The sequence below is a fragment of the Cryptomeria japonica genome, chromosome 2, assembly GCF_030272615.1.
Source record: "Cryptomeria japonica chromosome 2, Sugi_1.0, whole genome shotgun sequence".
NCBI lineage: Eukaryota > Viridiplantae > Streptophyta > Pinopsida > Cupressales > Cupressaceae > Cryptomeria > Cryptomeria japonica.
This window is the reverse complement of record NC_081406.1, coordinates 417515407-417536908: the sequence shown is the minus strand read 5'-3', so window position 1 is coordinate 417536908 and position 21502 is coordinate 417515407. Positions and strand designations below refer to the sequence as shown.

The 21502-nt window shown below is 38.6% G+C and overlaps 1 protein-coding gene across 4 annotated transcripts in view; it reads right to left on the bottom strand.

Moving 5' to 3' along the window:
* Positions 1 to 21502, bottom strand: part of LOC131062006 (uncharacterized) — a 334716-nt gene that overhangs the window by 64103 nt on the left and 249111 nt on the right. For 3 of the 4 annotated variants that reach the window (XM_059216661.1, XM_059216660.1, XM_057995848.2), the window contains 11 exons: positions 6756 to 6880; positions 6351 to 6657; positions 5975 to 6228; positions 5700 to 5827; positions 5329 to 5446; positions 5101 to 5156; positions 4916 to 5009; positions 4622 to 4808; positions 4416 to 4517; positions 4196 to 4305; positions 4047 to 4109 (listed from right to left, as the gene is read on the bottom strand). In XM_059216661.1, coding sequence (XP_059072644.1) covers positions 4047 to 4109; positions 4196 to 4305; positions 4416 to 4517; positions 4622 to 4808; positions 4916 to 5009; positions 5101 to 5156; positions 5329 to 5446; positions 5700 to 5827; positions 5975 to 6228; positions 6351 to 6657; positions 6756 to 6880 — 1544 coding nt within the window. The remainder of the gene's footprint in view (positions 1 to 4046; positions 4110 to 4195; positions 4306 to 4415; positions 4518 to 4621; positions 4809 to 4915; positions 5010 to 5100; positions 5157 to 5328; positions 5447 to 5699; positions 5828 to 5974; positions 6229 to 6350; positions 6658 to 6755; positions 6881 to 21502) is intronic. The other variant, XM_059216662.1, reaches the window with a different exon arrangement.

Below are 21502 nucleotides of genomic sequence, written 5' to 3'. Positions count from 1 at the left end.
AATGGGTTTGAGACACTCTAATGTGTTTGAGATATGGATGTACAAGTACAGCGTAGTCATGAGGAAAGGGCAATCTCATATTTTCTGGGGAGAAATAATCAATGACAATCTGTGCGATCAGTTATCACAAGTCCCAACCACTCTCACCTTCTACATGAATTCATACTTGGTGTACATAGCGGCGTCACTTAGACAGTTTCTTGGTCTTTCTACAAAAGGTGACAAATCGTAGGTGCCAATGTGGAGGTATTATGAGCAACTCACTCTAAGGCCTGTAGAATTCATTATAGAAGGGTGTAGGATGCTTTCTTTGGTCATTTCATGTGCCTATTTGACAAAACACTCAAGAACAGGAGAGTCTCTGAGGCAGCGTGGAGGAAAGTGAATGAGTATGGGTGTTTGTTCTTGCAATTCCCAACTTTCACATATATGAGGGTTGGATATTTTGAAGGTCAGCCACACATGCTACCTAGATATCCTACCAACAAGATCATCCTGATGGAATTGGCCAGGTAACTAATGGCAGTTCATGCAGTACAGTTAGCCAATTACAAACTAGGCATCAATATTTCCTCTCACAATCCATTGCAGATTGGTTGGTATTCTCTAACCACCTCAGCCAGAGCCAAGGCAATGGAAGCCAAACTTCAAGAAATCAAATTGAGGAAGTTCAAGGAAAGGAGAGATTTTGATTATCGAGGGATGAAGGACAAAATCAGGAGAGCCTTCACTCATGTTCATCGCCTCAAAGACATATGGGTTGATTTTCGCACTGAAGAAGACATTAGGAGAATGGATTACAGTAGGCTCACCTTGGAGCAGATTGTAGATTTGGATTTAACCAAGATCCCAATAGGAATGGTCAATGACGGGAAAATTCTTGACCCGAAATATACAAAGCAAAGAGTTGTAGAGGCTCCTCTTCCCTCTCCTCAATGGTCAAAAAAGGAGTAAGATTCTATTTTCGATAGATTTCGGCCCATTCTTGCTAACACCAACGCTTGGCTAAAGAATAATAATATCAAGACCATCAAGATTAAAGGTGGAGCAGAAAGTGATTCGGCTGGACCAATTGGGCGAAGATCTGAGGTCAGAATTAAATCTAAAGGAGCTTTCTCTTTTGGCACTACAATCAAGCTGAGAGTCAGTAGGGCCTTGGTTATTCCTCCACCAGAAGTGTCACTGAAAGGGAAGGAGAAAATGTAGGTGCAAATTCATGTTATTGATGATGAAAACGACGCACATGAGGAGAATACAACATGCTCACCCCCTTCTATAGGCTCAGATTCTCCTCATACAACTATTCGTCAATTGTCATTAGATGTACCCATATCTCCAATTGACACGGATGTAGACTCCTCCACCGTTCATGTAGATCCTATGGAACCTAGTACATTTGTTTGTGCTAGTAGGGAAATACCTATTGAGACTTCTCATGGTGACCTGGAAAATGTCTTTGATGTGAAACCCTCATGTGCCATCCTATCCAGTGTATCTTTTCCTAAGGTTGATACTTCAACCATGAGTTTTGATAAGTTCATGATAGAAGCTAGTCATGATTTGCCACCTGAACAAACGCTTGTCACTGTCTAGACAAAGACTTCTCCTAGAGTAACAACTGTGGTACAGGCAGAGCTTGTTTCTTCACAAACCATGGTTGCGGTCTCAAATGTGAATTCATTAGAACTACCCCCTTGGTTGAGTTCAATCATGCCCAAAAGGAAAAAGCAGGAGATCTCTCCTGACATTCAATTTCCAACAACTTAGGAAACCTAAGTCAAGGGTTGCTAAGAAGGCAAAGACAGTCTCGTGGGTGGTGATGGATAATAATAGAATGAAATATGCAGAAGTGGCAGAACCTTTAGTTGAGAAACCGCCAGAAGAAATGCAACTGTCAGATTATAGGCTTACACGATAGAACTTGGAAAGTAGACACATACAGGTATTATGCATGATGCTATGGTTTCAATGGCTTCACTAGTCCAAAGTTATGATGAGCTGCTAGCAAAGAAAAATGATCTTAAGGAAAAGAATTCTCAGCTCATCACGGTGATCCAAAAGATCACTAATTCTTCAGAATAGGTTGATCCTTTAACCTCCTCTATGTCCGAAGAATCTATCAAGCAATTGGAGAAAGTTGCTCAGAAAGCCAAGGCAATTGATTCTTGGGTAGATCAACTGATTGATCAAAGCACTCAGATGGTAAAGAAAGCATTGCATGTTTTGTGCAATGTAAGAGCAATGAAGTTGAAGTTGAATCACACTTTGGAGGCTTTTAATCAAAGTCTAGGTTCAATTGAGAAAGATTTAAAAATATGGCATGAGATAGAACAGATCAAATTGGAAATTCTGTGAAAGAATATGGTGATACTTGGAAGAGAAAGGTATATAGAATTTGATGAACTTTTGACCAATAAGTCATTGGTTATCAAGGATCTCATCAAAGATGTACAGGCTACTCGTGAAATGAGTGACGAGGTGAAGCAGGATATCCTCTCTATTTTTGACAAAATGTCCTGCAAGATCTTAAGTCATGATGGAGAGTTGCTTGCAGAAGATTCGATACTTTCTGAATTAGTGTCAAGTCTTCGCCAAGAGATAGAATCAGAACAGTTTACAGTGGCTTCAATCCACAGATTCGTGAGTTATCAAGTGTTCTTCGATAAAATGCAAACTGTTCTTGAGGAGCATGAGGCAACATTGAGGTATTTTGATGTCATCATCAAGACAGTTGCCGTTGCTAGGAATACAGCAGGTCTTGATCCTAATGAGTTGCAGAGGTCCATCAACAATTTCCAATCCTTCATGGCAAGAAATAGGAAAGAATAAAAGGTGTCTCATGACACTTACATTTTGTTTTATGCATTTTGTTTTCGACATATTACATGTAGTGTCAGGATTCATGACTGCAAGTGGATTCTCACTTGTAACCCTGTAAATTGTAATTACATGTAAACAAATTACAAGTTGGTTAGCAATAGAATTGTAATTTGAATGTCATAGTTAGTTAGTTAGTTGCGGAAAAAGTCTCAGTTAGTTAGACTTCTCCCATATTTTTCCCTCAGCCCCTCTCCTATATGTACACGAGGGTGCCCTTTGTAATTTTTATCTTTCTAGCAAGCAAGAAAACTCTTTAGAAATTTGCAATCATAGAGACTTTGAGCTTTATACTTGTAAACTGTTTTTCTTCAAGTAATATCAAGGGAGTTTGGAATTTCAGACTTTGTGTTGAAGCCATACTTATATGTCCATTTTGTTCTTACGTCATAGTGGAATATTTCCTTGTATTTGCTTGAGATTGTAGAAAGTTGTTGAGAAGAGCTTCATTCTGAATATTTCCAGACTTTGTGCTGAAAATATTGAAGACTGAATTAAGATAGTTTAGTGTTAAAAGTTAAGAAGAGTTGCAAGACCTTGTGCTTGTGGTTATTCCCATTTTAAGTAATTCGAAGGTGTGTCATACTTGCAGACTTTGCGCTGCCATATGTTTCTGAAAAAGATAGATACGATTGTGGGAACTTAAGACTTGTGCTTAGTTACTGCTTTCCCATCCTGGAGGAGGTGACAAAAGTCTTTGTGCTTTCAGGAAACTTCATTTCCTTTCTTGTCTTGTTTTAAGATGCTCTTATTATCTTTAAAAGTAGTTGCTTATTTTCTGAGAGGAGAAAAATATATAATCTTTTTTGAAAAAAGAGGAAAGGTGGTTGTCCCACCCAAATTAGATTAAATTAGATTAGGCATTTAGTTAGTAGAAAAGGGGGAGCCTTCCCTAAATTAGGAGAGTTTTATACTCACACACTGTGATTGAAACCACGATTTTGCACATCTTCCCAGGTGTACAAAATTTTCAACCAGCAAATACAAGAATATGAATCCAAAAGAGAGTCCACAATAAAATTTCCATGCGTGCGTAGCAGCTAAGAAACTCTTCTTAACATGAAGGGATGCAGACTCAGAATGGATGTACAGAATGATAGAAAAATAATAACACAACGGCAACCCTTTGAAGTACTGTTAGTTTTAAATTTAGAATGAGACATATGTACCTGAAGCTTGTGTCCCCTCTCATGAAGCCTATTCATTGCAACCCCTGCTACCTCAGAAACATCCTGGAAATAGATTACAACTTTTTAGTTGCATGTCTTACCATATGCATTGATAAATGGAGTTCTTAATTAGCATAACTAGATCTTACCCCAGTTGTCTTATGACCATAGGCAGCCTTAATTTCCTCTGGAGTTCGAAGCCTTGGTTTGACATCATCTTGTTTTAAATTTAATAGTTTCTGCCTTTCACTTTCTTTATCTTTTTGCAGAAAACATGTAAACCAATGTCAGAAGAGTATATAATTGGAAAATTTATTTGGTTCATTCAAATTATATAATAAAAAGGACTTGAAATTATAGTGCAAAAACCTTTTGTGTCAGGTTTCTGTGTATCAAGTGGTCTTCCGGTCTTAGCTGGAGAAGACGATGATGGAGAGGAATTGAAAGAGTCTTCTTCAATTTGAATATCATCTGCCATATATACAAAGATTAGACAAGGTTATAAGAAAATATGCATGCATAACTGCATTGAAAATGGATATTCATTGTATCTACCCAAGATAAAGTGTGCATACCAATATCCAGACATTCTGTTCCATCATCAGTCTCAACTGTAAAGAGTTCAGGAAATGGACACCAAGCAAAGATATTTGAAAGATCTGAGCCTAGATTTAGTGTTATAGGGCGCTCTGGAGATGCATTTCTTAATACACCCCCTTTGATTTCCTTAATTACACCACCAAGGAATCCCTGAATTTGATTCTGTCCCACTCAAGAATGATTAAGAAAACAAAGGGTAAAATAGAAACATTATATGATGACAAGAACTTGTAATTGCAGTTTGAACATTTCAGAGAAGAAGCTAAAACCTTCTTTCGTGTTTGGTGGATGCCAGCCTTAAGTGCAGCATCTGTAGCTGCTGCAAGGTCTTTATCATATAGGCATGGTAAAGAATCTGGAATCCTATAACAAATTGAAAATTTGTCTTTAGTCTTAAATGATATTGAGAAACAACCAATTCCAGAAAAAAAAGGCTTACAAGATGAAATGGTACCTGAGATCATTTTCATTTGCTAGGATGGAGAGAAAAGCCATTTCCTTGTTATAGACCTGTACATGTTATACTCATAAGAGAGGTAATAACATTCCAAAAAATAGAAGACACTTCAAGTTCCAGTATATATTAAACTTTAAAGACTAAGGCTATAAAACGCTACCGTAAAATGACAGATATGCAATCTACTAAAGCAAGAAATAAACATATAATGCATTGACAACTCACAAGAGCAATGCGGCCATTTCCAGAAGATGACATTGTTCTCCCTATGTTGGGATGATATTTCCATCGTAGAAGGCTACTTATAAAAACACTTCCTATAACTTCCATGTTTGGCAAAGAGCTGTCCAAAATGAGACATGATTACTTGTCAAAGGGATCAGCTGCTAGGAAGTGACAGTTAAATGATATAATTAAACTTAACTTCTGTTAGGATTTAAATTCTGACAACCTGAAATCTCATATATTTAAAAGAAAAGCTTTTATCATTAGCGCTTAAAAGATAAAAGATCACAAGATCACAAGATCACCATATATTCATGTTATATCCAATATTTATTGACATGAACTTTTGAAATTTCTATGAAGGAACTCACCGAAATTCAAGCAACCCACTCTCACACAACAAAACAAGGCCAAATAAATTTTGATCCTTGTTCATGAATGTTGATGCCCAACAACACGGTATCTCCAGTTTTACCTTACGAACAGATTTACTCTTTCCCTGTAAAATTAATTTGTACTTATTTTTCAACTTTCAATCAATTTACAGAAAAACAAATTCATTCAATTACCACACTGTTCTCTGAGAAACTTATCATGCACGGAGCACATAATGTGGAATAAAAAGCTTGATCATTTCAAAGCAAACCTTAATAAAAGAGGCTGCAGAATATAAGCGTAAAGCATCCCTTGAGCAAAGCAATAAAAGTAAAGTTTGCAAACTCTCTCCAGATTTTGCAATTGTATTTCCCAACTCTTCAAGTTCTGACTGTACTTTAGTTTCATTAATTGGATCCCTCTGGCTCTCTTCAAGCTCATTTTTGAACTTGTTTGTGAAATGTCCATGCTTTGAATCTTGAGATAACGAATGTGTCACTCCATCTTGAGTCCACCCAATAGTATCTAGTGAAACAAATGAATTCATATTGTCAGGACTCTCCACACTCCAAAATGACTTAATAGTTCTGAATTTAAACCCATAATTATCTACTTACATATGCAAACAGAACTAAGCAAATACTTGCCTATCAGTTGAAACGACACCGCAGTTGACTGGTGTGTGGGATGTGAAGGTTCAGAACCTAGGAAGGCACCAGTATCACCATCAATGGTGATCACATTTTCATCCTTGGTTAAGACAAACACAACACTTAACTCTTTGGTTGAATCATTTTCTCCTTGTCTTTCTGATTTTTGTTGTGTTGGAGAAGGTGGCAGACCCTTTGATGCTACAACTGTCTTCATTATTACTGAAATAATTTTTGTACTCTTATCCCTTAAGCAGTTACAATGGAACAAAATTGTGAATGAATCAAGATTGATGACTGAAACCTGAAGAAAGCAGTTAATAGTTAAAAATTGTTCTGCACCAAAATCTGTTTCTTTATAATCTGTTCGTAAGATGAATAAAACTCAAAAAATTTACCTACCAAACCACCTTCAGAAGCAACACATAGGCGAGAAGCTTTTGCAAAATAAATGGAGCATATTGGAGATTGATGAATGGAAAAGACAGCAACACACTGGAAACCACTTTCCCATTGCAGAAAATGAACTGCCAGTGAAATGCAAAGTGAAGCACTATAAAAATGTAAAATGCTTGACCTCAACGAATGATAAGTAAACAAAGAATATAAATTTTTTTTATGTATCATGTCCTTAATCACGTTTCTTTTACTAAAGAGCATTTTATTAGTTTTGGCAAATATTGCATAGCCCAGTTACACTACCTCAAGGTACCATACAACTTTCCTAAATAAACACTTGACAATTGTACTAATACACAAAATGGCTATTAAAAGAAATAAATTCTGCATGCATACTTTAGCCACTTTGTTAACATTTGTAATCACTAAACCTTTATAAAACATTGTCCTTAAAATAGATTAACAATAATATTAGCAGCAAAAAGTCCATTATGTGGATTTAATTTTCATCAGGTGAATATGCCTCCTTTGCAACAAATAAATTAGTACATTTGCTATCCAAAAGATTGGTGCAGGAGCACCAAGATCACCTTTTGCAATTAAGGGGGTCTAGTGTTAGAGTTTAGGCATTTTGAGTCAATTTTGTGTGTAATAAGGTCTATTGAGACCATTTGTAATGTTATTTTATGTTTTTAGGTGCGTATGTCAAATTTGGAGTCATAATTTGCAAGTTTGTAAAGTTGTTCTAAGGTTGTCAATGTTGTCATCGGGATAGTTAACCCGATGAAGTGTCATTGTTGTAAAAAGTTGTCAATGTTGTCATCGGGATAGTTTACTCTATCGGGATTGGAAAATACTGTTTAGCCAACTTTTGATGGCTATGTCGATAGACATCCAAATGCCTTGTTCGGTATAGCTATACCAAAATAGGGACATCGGGGTAAGTTTACTCTATCGGAATTGCATAGAATGGTTACTCCACCTTTATTAGTTATTCTAATGGGTGATCAAGACCTTGGTTCGGTATTGTTATTCCGACTTCGGAGTCCAGCATTGATTTGTCAGTTCGGGATTGTTATTCCGATGTCAGTGTCTAAATTTGATTTTTCAAGCTTTGGGAGTTGAACAGTCATGCAGCCCAAAGGTCTGTTGTGATTGCGGGAAAGTGCAAATTTTGGTATAAATTGTATAAGCCAACGGTTGGAAACAGATTCTGCTATGTGAATTCTGACAATTTGAAAGTCTGAAATCTGATTCTGCAACATATTTTCAAAATTTTGAAATCATTGGCATTGTTTTGGAAGTCCAATTTCTGCAAATTACTCTGTTTTCGGTACTTATATGTTGTTGTATGGATTCGAGTTGTTTGGGTGAGCACATGTGGGTATAGAGTAGTGTAATATCTTCCGTTTGCCAGTGATTTGAAATTCTGAACTGTTAGAAGGAGAAAGATACTGCAGATTTTCTCAGGGTTACCCGGTTAGTTAGGGTAACTAGGGTTTTAACTTTTAACAACAATTCGACCAATTCTCCCTCCCTGTCTTGCATCAAATTGGAGTAGATCTCTTGGAGGAGATAGATTGAAGTTTACATAGAAGAAGGTTGGAAGTTGAAAGGACAACATGGCAAAAGAAAAGGAGATGCTACATAGGAAGGCAATTTTTAGAACTAGATGCAAGTGTAATGGCAAGGTATGTAATGTAATGGTAGATTCTGGTAGTTTGGATAATATGGTATCTCAAGAGATGGTTGACAAATTGGATTTGGAAAGGTTACCTCATGAGAATCCTTATTATATTTCTTGGTTGAATGGTGAACATTCTCTTTTGGTTAAGAAGCAACCTTTTGTTGAGTTTCAGATTGGTGGCTATAGAGATAGGCTTCTATGTGATGTAGTACCTATGAGTGCATGTCATTTGTTGTTAGGGATACCATGGCAATATGAGAGGTATGCCTTGTATGATGGAAGACAAAATACATATCAGATTGAGAAGGATGGGGTTTCTTTTACATTAACTCCATTGATGGAAACTGAAAAAAGGACAAAGTGAAGCAGTGAGGGTGCTTATGTGTGGTAAGAAAGAATTTGTGCAAGTAGAGGATGAAGAGGAGATAGAGGTTGAAGCCACTTTAAGGCTTGAAGATGCCAAGACAACAGTGTTGCAGAATGATGCAATGGTAGATGAGAAAGAGGATAAAGCAAGTAAGAGTGAGTTGCCTATGGGAAGGCAAGATGGGCTTGTGAAGCAAGCTGAGATCATGGTGGGGGTAGTGTTGTGTCCCTTACTAACAAAAGATGTGATGTTGATAGAGAAAGGCCAAGAGAAGGCACAAGGTACAGTGTTTGAGAAGACTCCAAGTGAGTTGGAGAAATATGATGAAAGTATGGATGGGACAATGCTATGTCCTATGGAGAAAAGAGAGGTTGGTAGTGAACCTGTGAAAGGAATGTTAGGGATCAGGTTGATGATAAGATTGTTGATAAAAGAATTCAGATCACTCCATCAGATGGTGTCAAGTGGCAGGAGGCACCAAGGAGATTTGAGAAGCAAAACCAAGATTTCATGAATAGCATTGATACTAATCCTATTGCTTTTGTCAATGAAGTTGTTATATTATTCGTCTCAGTGCAGGTATCAAAAAATATCAGATTGGAAAGGGCAGCAATTACCCTTTGACAGACCTAAACATCTTAGCAAGGAGATGGGAAGACCCAAGATCAAGATGAAACTGGTCATGAAAGGCAACAAGGTGGATGGGTATCAAGTTTGCATGGACAAGATGAAGTTATTTCAAAAACGACATGGAACAAAACATCAAGGAGGATCATTCAAAGATGGAGACCTGTTACTCCATTCACTAAGAGGACTTGGAGATTTCATTTGGCCGGGAGTATGGTGCAAGAGTGCCAAGGTCACCTTTTGCAATTAAGGGGTCTAGTGTTAGAGTTTAGGCATTTTGAGTCAATTTTGTGTGTAATAAGGTCTATTGAGACCATTTGTAATGTTATTTCATGTTTTTAGGTGGGTATGTCAAATTTGGAGTCATAATTTGCAAGTTTGTAAAGTTGTTCTAAGGTTGTCATTGTTTTCATCGACATAGTTAACCCGATAAAGTGTCATTGTTGTAAAAAGTTGTCAATGTTGTCACCAGGATAGTTTACTCTATCAATATTAGAAAATACTGTTTAGCCGACTTTTGATGGCTATGCCGATAGACATCCAAATGCCTTGTTCGGTATAGCTATACCGAAATAGGGACATCGAGGTAAGTTTACTCTATTGGAATTGCATAGAATGGTTACTCCGCTTTTATTAGTTATTCCGATGGGTGATCAAGACCTCGGTTCGGTATTGTTATTCCAATGTCAGTGTGCAACATTGATTTGTCAGTTCGGGATTGTTATTCCAATGTCAGTGTCTAAATTTGATTTTTCAAGATTTGGGAGTTGAACAGTCATGCAGCCCAAAGGTCTGTTGTGACTGCAGAAAAGTGCAAATTTTGGTATAAATTGTATATGCCAACGGTTGGAAACAGATTCTACTATGTGAATTCTGAAAATTTGAATTTCTGAAATCTGATTCTGCAACATATTTTCAAAATTTTGAAATCATTGGCATCGTTTTGGAAGTCCAATTTCTGCAAATTACTCTATTTTTTGTACTTATATGTTGTTGTATGGATTTGAGTTGTTTGGGTGAGCACATGTGGGTATAGAGTAGTGTAATATCTTCCATTTGCCAGTGATTTGAAGTTCTGAACTGTTAGAAGGAGAAAGATACTGCAGATTTTCTCAGGGTTACCCGGTTAGTTAGGGTAACTAGGGTTTTAACAACAATTCGACCAATTCTCCCTCCCTGTCTTGCATCAAAGATGAACTTGTTTCCACGAGTTAATCATTGTATGAAATGCATCCACTAGGATAGGACTAGATGGTAATGGAAGTGTATAAGCCAACCTAAAAATGGCATGCCGCCTCCTACACAATCAGAAAGCAATGAATTCAACAAGTATAACACTTTCTCAGATTTAGAAAATGAGATTCAGGATGTAACTCAAAGCAAGCTTTGGTGTCCTCGACAACAAGAGGAAGATCTAACATAAGTTTATAAGGCTTCCTCCAATGTTTAGTTGTATGAGGATCCTCGAAATATTTAATGACACCCGATTGCATATTACTAGAGAAGGAATCTCCTCCTTCACTCTACAGGAATTAATTCTCCTTGTGTCTAACGTAGTCTAGAACATAGATTCAAGACTCACCTTAGCTCAAATTTGGCAAGCTGATTTTTACTCAAACTCAAACTTGGCACTTAAGACTTGACAAATTGGAAAAAAAAACTGTGAAATCTAGAGATTTATAAGGGTTTAAAGCTTTCATCATGCACCCTTCAATAAGTAAACTTTTAAGACACAATAAACTAATCAAACAAAAGCTACTTTGATCACATACACAAGTGTGCATTGATTACATGACTACAACAATGGATTTTCAATTTTTAGTTGAAGGAAACACCATTTTTATTTATATAAATAACGTCAAATGTATAAAAAACTCATTTATTATGAAATTTACAACACCAAAACATATATATTAAAATTATGACTATGGCTCAAAGTTGCCTACATCACTCATCCCATGTAATGTCCCATCTTTGACCTAGAAAGTAACAAGCAATGTATAGTTGTGTGATCAAGGGTGGCAGCCTTGATAACAAGATTTTGAGTCATTAAGAGTAGAAGGTAATAAAGTGTACATAGCATTAATAATAGGTGCACAATCTAATAGATTTGAGATGGCAGTTCAACTTCTCCATCAATGACAACATGAAGGTGATGCACAATAGAACAGCAACTATATGTATATATATATATATATATCCGTTCTTCATTCTCTCTGCTGAACAGATTCAGTATTAAAGATGATCAAAGGATAATTCAATGAACTCGGCAATAGTCTAACTCTACATTCAATCTGAAGGAGCGTATCCACAAGATGATAATGTCTTCTCCACACTATCACTACCCATTGATAACAATCATTCCAAGATATCATCCAAATATCATCACTGAGACAACATGAAGGGAACACATATTATCACAGCAATTACACGGATGGTGCCAGTCACTTATCATCAGTGTCTTCATCAAGATTGCTTCATGATAACCTCCATGCAAATCAGTGTTAATATCGATTAATGATAAAGTGATAATCAAATATCTTTCAAGACTAATATGTAGCCACTTATAAGGATCGAATCAAAGGACTGATGATCAAACTAAAGATGAAACAATACACAGCTCGATGGTTAATTAAATGGAGGGAGAAATGAACTCCTGGACACATTTGTGATTGCAAACATGAAGAAATCAATAAGTCTAACAAAATACCAAGTATCGGCCCTTGGATTAAATCAGCAATTAATAGTTATTAAGAAGGGATGCGATTATCAAATACAATTAAGAGTTGTCAATCTTTCATAGAACTAATGCTTTGATTAGACTTAACAAATAATAATAATGGAAGGGTGCGGGTTGAAGAAAGGTATCCTTTAATATCCAAAGGGTGAGACTATACAATCTGCAAGGTATAAGAAGTCAATCAAATCATTTCCAGCCTGCATTGCAGAGTTTCTATCTTGTTTCTAATCCAGTTGGATCACTCTTTAAGAGCCATTGCCAAAGGCACAATATCGGTTGCATAAGGAACACAGTCATAAATCAGAAACAGCACCATCTCTGTTGCAAGTATATATCTCCAGACCAGAAATAGCAACCTATCACTGTGGGTGATATCACTATGTTCATAATTGCATAAGTATATCAACACATTAGATACAGAAAAGACATAAGTGGACATCCATTGCATACTTATCAAGTGTCAATCTGAAACAGCAATTCACTCTACACCAGTTTGGTGAAAGGGAAAGTTTATCAGTATTACCAGAGATTTATTCCATAACTCCTATCAATATATCAGAAAGAGCACATATCTCTCTGTATATAATTTGCAGATTGGAATATCATCAGTTCGCATACTTTTAAGGGTCATATCAGATACAGCATCAATCTGTTATCCAATTCATATATTGTTCTTTTTGAATAATATTATTATTGTTTATCAGTTATATAAACATTTGCAAGATAACATCAGTATCATTAAGGAAAGACATCTCTTGAAACCAAGAATTGATAGATAATTGTCCCTACTTTCTAAGTAAACAAAGAAGGGGACATTACATCCCAACATTCGTAGATATACAAGTCCTACACATGCATCTAAGATATGTTCTCAATGATGATGTGGCCATTATATTTGCTTACTATCAATGAAAACAATGTCCAAGGGGTCTACTCATACTCTATCTTTCTTTGTCATGGCTACTACCTTCGCCTCTAGATCTACCTAATCAACCCATGCAAGGTCATTCTCACTCAATACAGAATCCACAACCTCAGTATCCAGTCTAACTATGAATCAACCTCCTCTAAAGTGATGGGAGATAACTTATTGCCTAGGATTTGCTTGTGATAGAGGCGAAAGTTGTAAAGAACATAAACTAGATCATTCAAAATTTGCACCAACAAATTGTTGTGCCTCTTATAGTCTATGTGCTTAAGAATTCTCCGCTTTGACCTACATCCTGAAACACTACATAGTTGGTCTAAGACACAAATTGCAATTTGAAGATTTGGCGCCTTACCACCAAATCTTCCCCACCGTGCATCTAAAATGACAAAAAAATATGATTCTAATTTTATATCCATGAACTATATCTCCAACTCTACCATTACCACTACCACTATCACGACTATTCAAATAACGAAGAAAAGAAGGAATTAAAGAAGAGTCCATGAATGGCTACAACCTCTTCTCTTTGACTCTTTTTTAGTTCCTTTTGTTGGTCGAAGGCCTTTAATTGGCTTTGTACTTCATGAAAAACATTAGAAGGTGCATGTGCACACACTTTAACCTCTCAGCATGGTCTTTGTTGAGGTAATATTTCAATCAATAAATTGTCTCCCACTAATTTTCATCTTACAATGTATACAAATCAACTTCCCTTTTTTTGACCCAAGGATAGAATCTTTCCAACAAGGGCCCTTCCAAATGGAGATAACACTAAAACAATATGTAAATGAGAAGTATGTTGTAATAGCAAATAAATGAAAAAAACATTAATTGTCGTACAAACGTGTGAATTGGTGAAGTTACATGTCGTATGGAATATCCAAACCATATAAGTCATACGAACCACTTCAAGAAAAGCAGAAACTTCTTGTCATAGGAATTTAAAGAATGCTTTTCGAGCCAATATTTGGACTTCTCCTTATGAAATCAATATAATAGCATTTGATGGCATTTGTGAACATATTGATGGTGCAGTATACCTCCAACCACAGTTGAACTACTCGCCAAAAGCGAAAAATTGCCAAGGCCCGGTAAACAAACTCGGCAAAAAACTCAGCAACTTACAAAATTTGTTTAAATTTAATTAGAAATGCCTTCACTTTTTTTTGCAAAATTCAATGAGGAGATACATGAAATGAGTCAATAAATGAGTACGAAAAAGAATCAAACTAATTCTAGATATATTTCACTAATTTAAATGCAAATTGGGTACAAAATTGCATCCTCATGTGGAATGTTGATGGCTAATAGCCTAATAGTTTGAAGTAAAATTAATATAGCAAATTGCTTTTGTAAAATTAAAGGTAAATACAACATCAAAATAGTTCACATCTTCCTCTTTCCAGCTCTAATAAAAACTAGGGGAGAGGTAGAACTAGAGGGTCTAATCCTAGGAGTTCGCTGTGGGTGCGCCTCCTTGCTCAACACGACTGGCGGTAGCTTGACCTCCATCTTGGTTGTAGCACTAGTTGTTGTTGGCACTACCAATGACTCATCATCCTCAACCTCCTCATCCTCCTCAATGTCATCTAGTGTGAATCTGAATCCACCCCCTCCTCCTGCATAGCATCTCTCTCCAAATAATAGATGTCATCCTCGCTACAACAAGTGCTACAACCAAGATGGAGGTTGAGGATGATGAAGTTACGTGTCGTACAGAATATAAAAACCATATAGGTCGTAGGAACCAATTCAAGTATATTTTCGGAAGAATCTATATCATCCAAATCAATTGGACCAGCTGGTGTTTCCTCTACCTTCCTTGTGTGCAACCAAAGATTATATTGCACAAAGCAAAGTCATTGAGGTGTTTTTGAGCTAACTTGTTCCTCTTCTTTGTGTGGATGGCCTCGTACAAGCCCCAATTGTGCTCACAACTAGATGAACTACAAGGCTAGCATAAGACTCGAAGGGCAAATTTTTGGAGATTTGGGATATTTCCACCCTAATTTTGTCACCAAGAATTTGCAAAATAAAATATTGAAGAGTTACAATGCGAAGTGAAAACATATTTTTATCAAATTATCAATAGTTGTAACTTGTAAACTTGTAATATTGAAATTTGTAGCTTGTAAGATGCATGTGAAAGACTCCAAATATTATGCTTGGAGTATGATTGGTTCTTCCTCTTTTGGCCAACTCTGAAGAGAATAGCTTATTGCTTGCTTCTTGGTAATTTCCAATTCAGCCACAACGAGGTCTCTCACCTCAAGCTCAGCTGCCATCCTCTGAATGCATGCAGTGAGGCCCTTCATGACCTCTCCATTGGGATTTCAGTAGGAATCCAAGAAGGAAAAACGAGGGTTGAGGAAGTATCTTGCTGCATGAATGGGTTGGTGGAACTGATTGTTCCATCTTCGATCAATAATTTCCCATATGGGATCAAATATGAGGTCCTCTATTGATAGTTTTTATGTCAACCTTAGCAGATAACCGATCTGAGAAATCTTTGTGACTGACACGTTGCGTTAGTCATCGCACCGTGTTAGTCGCAGCAGCAGTTGAGCAAGGGAAGGGTCGCGCGGGATGGTAGCGATGGAAGAAATGAGTTCTTTCTTCCCCCGCTACCCCACAAAGATATGAGAAACATCTGAAACGGCCACGGGCTAGCGGGGAAGACATTCCCCTGCCATCCCGTAGCGTTTGCAAAAGCATCCAACAAATGGCGCAGGAGAGCCGGATGGGTCCAAGCGAAGGATAAAGTGGGACCCCCGCCACCCCACAAGGCGAAAGGAAGGAAAGAAAACAAAGGGCCACGCGGGATAACAAAATAAGGAGTAAGGGCTCTCTCCACCATCCCATGCAGAGAAATGAAAAGACAAACAGGCTTGCGAGATAGCGGGGGAAGTGGAGTTCTTCCTTGCTACCCCACGAAGTAGCGGGGGAAATAGAAATGCTCTCCCCGCGAAACACAACGGAGCATAAAGAGTTGCTCGCGGGGGTAAACAATAAAGTAAGGCGGATGGTTCCCCGCCACCCTGTGAGCCAAATATGGAGTCCGGACGGACCTCGTGGGGTAACAATATACATGGAGATTATTGCTCCCCGCCATCTCAAGTGGTGAGTAAGACCAACGCGACGGTTGCATTGCGTATAAAGTGGACCTAGCCCATTACGTGGCATGCACTCGACCATCAATTTTTCATGAGGGGGAGATCGAACGACGATGTTTAAAACTTCATTGAGCCATGTGGAGGGCTATATGGCATCATCACGCGCGTCCTCCATGATAGAAGGATCGAGATTCAAATTTTGTAGGATAGGTGAAAATTTAAACTGTTTGTGTAGGGTAGTTGTCGACCAAGCGGTCGTATTGAGGTTTTGCCTCGATCGGTGCCCTGAATCTGATTGCATTTCATCCCAACTGCTAGAATTTTCTGCAATTACTCTAGAAGTGACCTTGAGAACCAATTTTGGAAGCCGCCTGTGGCCCTTTAATGCATTATGAAGACTTTTTGGTCTTGCAAGTATATTCAGATGCGCCACGAATGCAGAGATATCTTACATGAGTATATTTTTTGGTTGCTTGCAAGAACAATACGGTGCTCTTGAAATCGGTGGGTGCCTCCAAGAAGGTGAAAAAAGCTGAAACTTTGGCTCTAATGTTGGAGCAAATTGTCATGGAGATAGGAGTTGAGAATTTGGTGCAAATAATTATGGATAATGCAGTAGCATATGTGGCAGCAGGTAGAACCTACAAGATAGGCACCCCACTCTTTTTTGGACACCTTGTGCAGCACATGTCCTTGACCTCCTTTTGGAGGACATAGGAAAACTTGATTGGGTGACTCCAGTTGTGGAACATGTAAGGATTATCACAAAATATATTTACAATCACCTTTGGGTTCTTCTGAAAGATCCCTGCTGGATTCCTGTTTCTGACCTGCTGTAATTTTTATTTAATAAACTAGGTTTTTGTAATTTTCTGGTGATCTTATAGAATAGACAGAAGTGCAGAAAGGGGGTTTGTTTCTTTTGTTTTGGAGTTTTCAAGATATAAATATAAGAAACAGTTAACAATAATAGTGCGAAATAAGAATGGAACAATGTTCATAAATTAGAACTCTTACAATCCAAAATACTACAACTCGTACCAGGACAATAATCTGATTTCCTTGTATTCCAACAATTATCATTAACCAATTTGGAGCTACTACAAAATGAATTGACCAGCAATGAATAAGCAAGACACAATATGCAGATTTCCAGCTCTTCACACCAGCAACAAACCAAGCGTGAACCGCAAGGAAGAATGACGCCACCACAACTCCCAATGGGCTGCAGCTGTAGTCACGTGCCAACTGAATAAGGTTAGCTGCCTTGATGAAACCCTCTGAATGCAATCTGAATCCTCTGCAATCAATAGCGCACCCAATCTTTGTCAACCAATGTCCAACACCCTGAAGTATTTACTGACAAACTACTGCTGAGGGTTACGTCCCAGCCAGTATCCAACCTGGGGTTTGCGTCCCAGATGAAGAATCGCTCTACTAGAGCAAATTCGCAAGAAGCAAGTTTTGAATGTGTAAAAAGATGCAAGAATTAGGTCACAACTTCCTTATAACATCTTCCCACTTAGCTCGAACCCGAAAAGTGACTCAATGGGGCATTTAGGGTTAAAATGTTATATTTCTCATTTTAAGTTGCCAAGTGTATAGAAAAACGACCTTTTTTCAAATATAAAGAAATCCGTTCACCGAAAGGATCTAAGTCAAAAGACAAATATTTAGAAAAGTCCAAGACCTTTCCAACGAGCTATTACACCAAGGGATACGCATCCAGATGAGGCCAAAAACCCCTTATTACTCCAAAATGGCTATAAACATAGCCTTATTTAAATAATAAACGCTAACTTAGGAAATATTAAAAATATAATCCAAATAGCTACAAAATGCTCAAATGACACCACAAACCAAAAAGTCAACCTGCCACCTGTCTGTGACTGAAGTCGGAAATCAAAGATCCACTAGCAGTTTCATCCCTAAAATCTAGGGATGCTCCTAGAAACTAGGAAACAAACCCAAATCCTCTGAAACTGAACCCAAGGAATAATCTCAAGGAGACCCAAACCCTGGGTATGGTCATAACCTCCTAAATAGTAGGGATATCCTCCATAAATGTAGGAACTGTCTCCTAAAAATAAAGAACTGCTCCAAACTGATCAACTACTGCCAGAACACCAAGTCCCAGACACTGTATAACCACACTGAGTCTCTATCCATCGCTGTCAGCCTACAAGACCCCATAATAAGCTAACTCACATGTCTCTGCTAGACAGAGCTAAAGAGGGGCCATGACAGTCCTCCCCTCTCGGAGATGCTTGCCCACAAGCAACTGTAATGCTGGATGTTGTAAAATGGCCTCACCCTCTTAAGTGGCATCCTCTATGGGAAGATTTCTCCAACGTACCAGATACTCACGAATCACCTTGCTTCTCAACCGTCGTTCCCTCACCTCAAGAATCTCCTCAGGAACCAAAGTCAATTTACCTTCCTCATCCATGGGGGGCAAATCGAGTGAAACTGTAATATGCTGTCCAAGGGCCTTTTTGAGGCAAGATACATGAAACACATTGTGAATTTTACTGCCTGATGGTAACTCAACCTCATAAGCAACCTCTTCAACTCGCCTGAGTACCCTGTATGGTCCATAAAAACGTGGTTTGAGCTTCTCAGCTCCCCCCCCTTTAAGGGTGCTTTGCCGGTATGGCTGTAAGCGCAAGAAAACCATGTCATCCACCTCAAATGCTCTCTCAATCCTATGCCGATCAGCGTATATCTTTTGCTGATTTTGTGCATGCTATAAATTCTCCCTGAGAGATCTCATGATATCCTGATTCTCCTGTAACCAATCCTGAGCCAAAGGAACTCTACTGTCACTTAGAGCTAAATCAATGAAGGATAATGCCTTATAGCCGTAGAGAGCTCTGAAAGGCATCATACCAATGGACATATGGTGCGTAGTATTATAACAATACTCGCCCAAATACAACCAACGTACCCATGCTTTCTGCTGCCCTGACACATAGTTACGCAAATATCCCTCAACCCACTTATTGACTATTTCAGTCTGTCCATCTGTTTGAGGGTGGTAACTAGTACTAGGTGTCAACTCAGTGCCTGCTAGCCTGAAAAGTTCTTTCCAAAAGAAACTCATGAATCTGCTGTCCCTGTCACTCACTATGGTCTTGGGAAGACCATGGAGTCTAAAAACCTCTCTGAAAAATAGCTCAGCCACCTGAGATGCTATAAAATCAACTGCAATGGGAAAGAAGTGGGCATATTTTGTTAGCCTATCCACGACCACATAGATACAATCCTTCCCTTGCACCCGAGGAAGACCTGTAATGAAGTCCATAGAAATCCCAGTCCACTTCTGTTCCGGTATAGGCAAGGGCTGTAACAACCCAGCAGGATAAGTATGCTCCGACTTGTTCTGCTGACAAGTCATACACTCACGAACATGCCGCAAAACATCATCTTTGAGACCCTTCCAAGAGAATCTCTCTCGAACCGCTCTATAAGTCTTAACATACCCTGGATGTCCTGCCGTAGGAGTATCATGGAAAGCATGCAAAATTTGTTCCTTCAACTGTGAACCCGGAACAAGACAAACCCTGCCCTTGTAATAGATAATATCATCTACCACACTGTATCTGACGTCCATTATCAAACCATCCATGACCTCACAAGCATGCTGGTTTTTGGAATACTCAACCAAAAGTTGAGCCTTCCAATCTGCTGAAATCTCCCTCAGCGAACATAGAGCAGCAAGTGATGGTTTCCTAGAGAGTGCATCAGCCACTGTATTATTCTTCCCCTTTATGAATTCGATATCGAAATCATAAACCTGAATCTTGCTCACCCGTTTTTGTTGTCGATCATTGAGCTCTGTCTGATCTAGGAAAAATTTCAAACTGTTGTGGTCGGTTCTTACCACAAATTTGCTGCCAACAAGATACTGTCTGAATTTGGCTAAAGCATGCATAATAGCCAACATTTCCTTATCATAGGTAGAGTACAACCTCTCATTATCTCGCAGCTTCCGGCTCTCATAGGCAATGGGATGTCTGTTCTGCATCAACACAGCTCCTATGCCCAGACCTGAAGCATCACACTCTAGGACAAATGGCTGCGAGAAATCAGGTAGTGCCAAAACTGGACAAGTGCTCATAACCTCCTTGAGTCTATCAAAGACTCCCTATGCCTGTTTTGTCCATCTGAACGCCCCTTTCTTTGTGAGGTCTGTCAAAGGTGCTGCCAACTGAGAGAAACCTCTCACAAATCTTCTGTAATAAGCACATAAACCAAGGAACCCACGTAACTCAATAATGTTTTGAGGGCGGGGCCAATCCCGAATCGCCTGAATCTTCTCCTCATGCACCTTCACCCCATCAGCACTGATCACATGGCCCAAATATAAAACCTCCCTAAGTCCAAACTCACATTTGGATAACTTAGCAAATAGAGACTGGCTCTCCATAATGCTAAGTACCTCCTCAACATGTCTGAGATGGTCCTCCCAAGTACGACTGTAAATCAATATGTCGTCAAAGAACACTAGAACCGACTTCCTCAACTGCTTGTTGAAGATATGGTTCATATAGGACTGGAAAGTGGCTGGTGCATTGGTAAGGCCAAAAGGCATTACTAGAAACTCATAGTGCCCATAGTGACAACGGAAGGCAGTCTTGTGTACATCCTCTGCTCGTACACGTATCTGATGGTAACCTGAACGAAGATCAATCTTAGAGAAGTAGATAGCTCCATGAAGCTCATCCAACAACTCATCAATGCGTGGAATAGGGTATCTATTCTTGATTGTCTTCTTGTTCAAGGCTCTGTAATCTATACACATCCGTAGAGTCCCATCCTTCTTCTTAACAAGCACTACAGAAGAAGCAAAGGGGCTAGAACTAGGCCGAACAAAACCCATATCCAACAACTCATGAATAGTCTTCTCAATTTCATCCTTATAGGCTCGAGGATGACGATATGGGGTAGTAATCACTGGCTTCGCTCCATCCTCCATCTCTATACCATGCTCAAAACCTCTATCTGGAGGCACTCCAGAAGGTATGTCGCCAAATACTCTCCCATGACGGTCCATCACTGACTGAATATCAACATGAAATACCCTGCCATCCTGAGGTGTAGGTGTTTTGGACTTCACCAAACAATGTGTAGCCCAAATCACATCATTATGTCTAATAATAGTCTCCATCCTACGAGAAGACACCTCCTTAGGTCCACCATCTGATGCTGCCTTTAAGATAGTCTTCTTCCCCCCAGAAAGGAACTCTAACTGCATACGGTGGTGATCAATAATGCAATGCCCA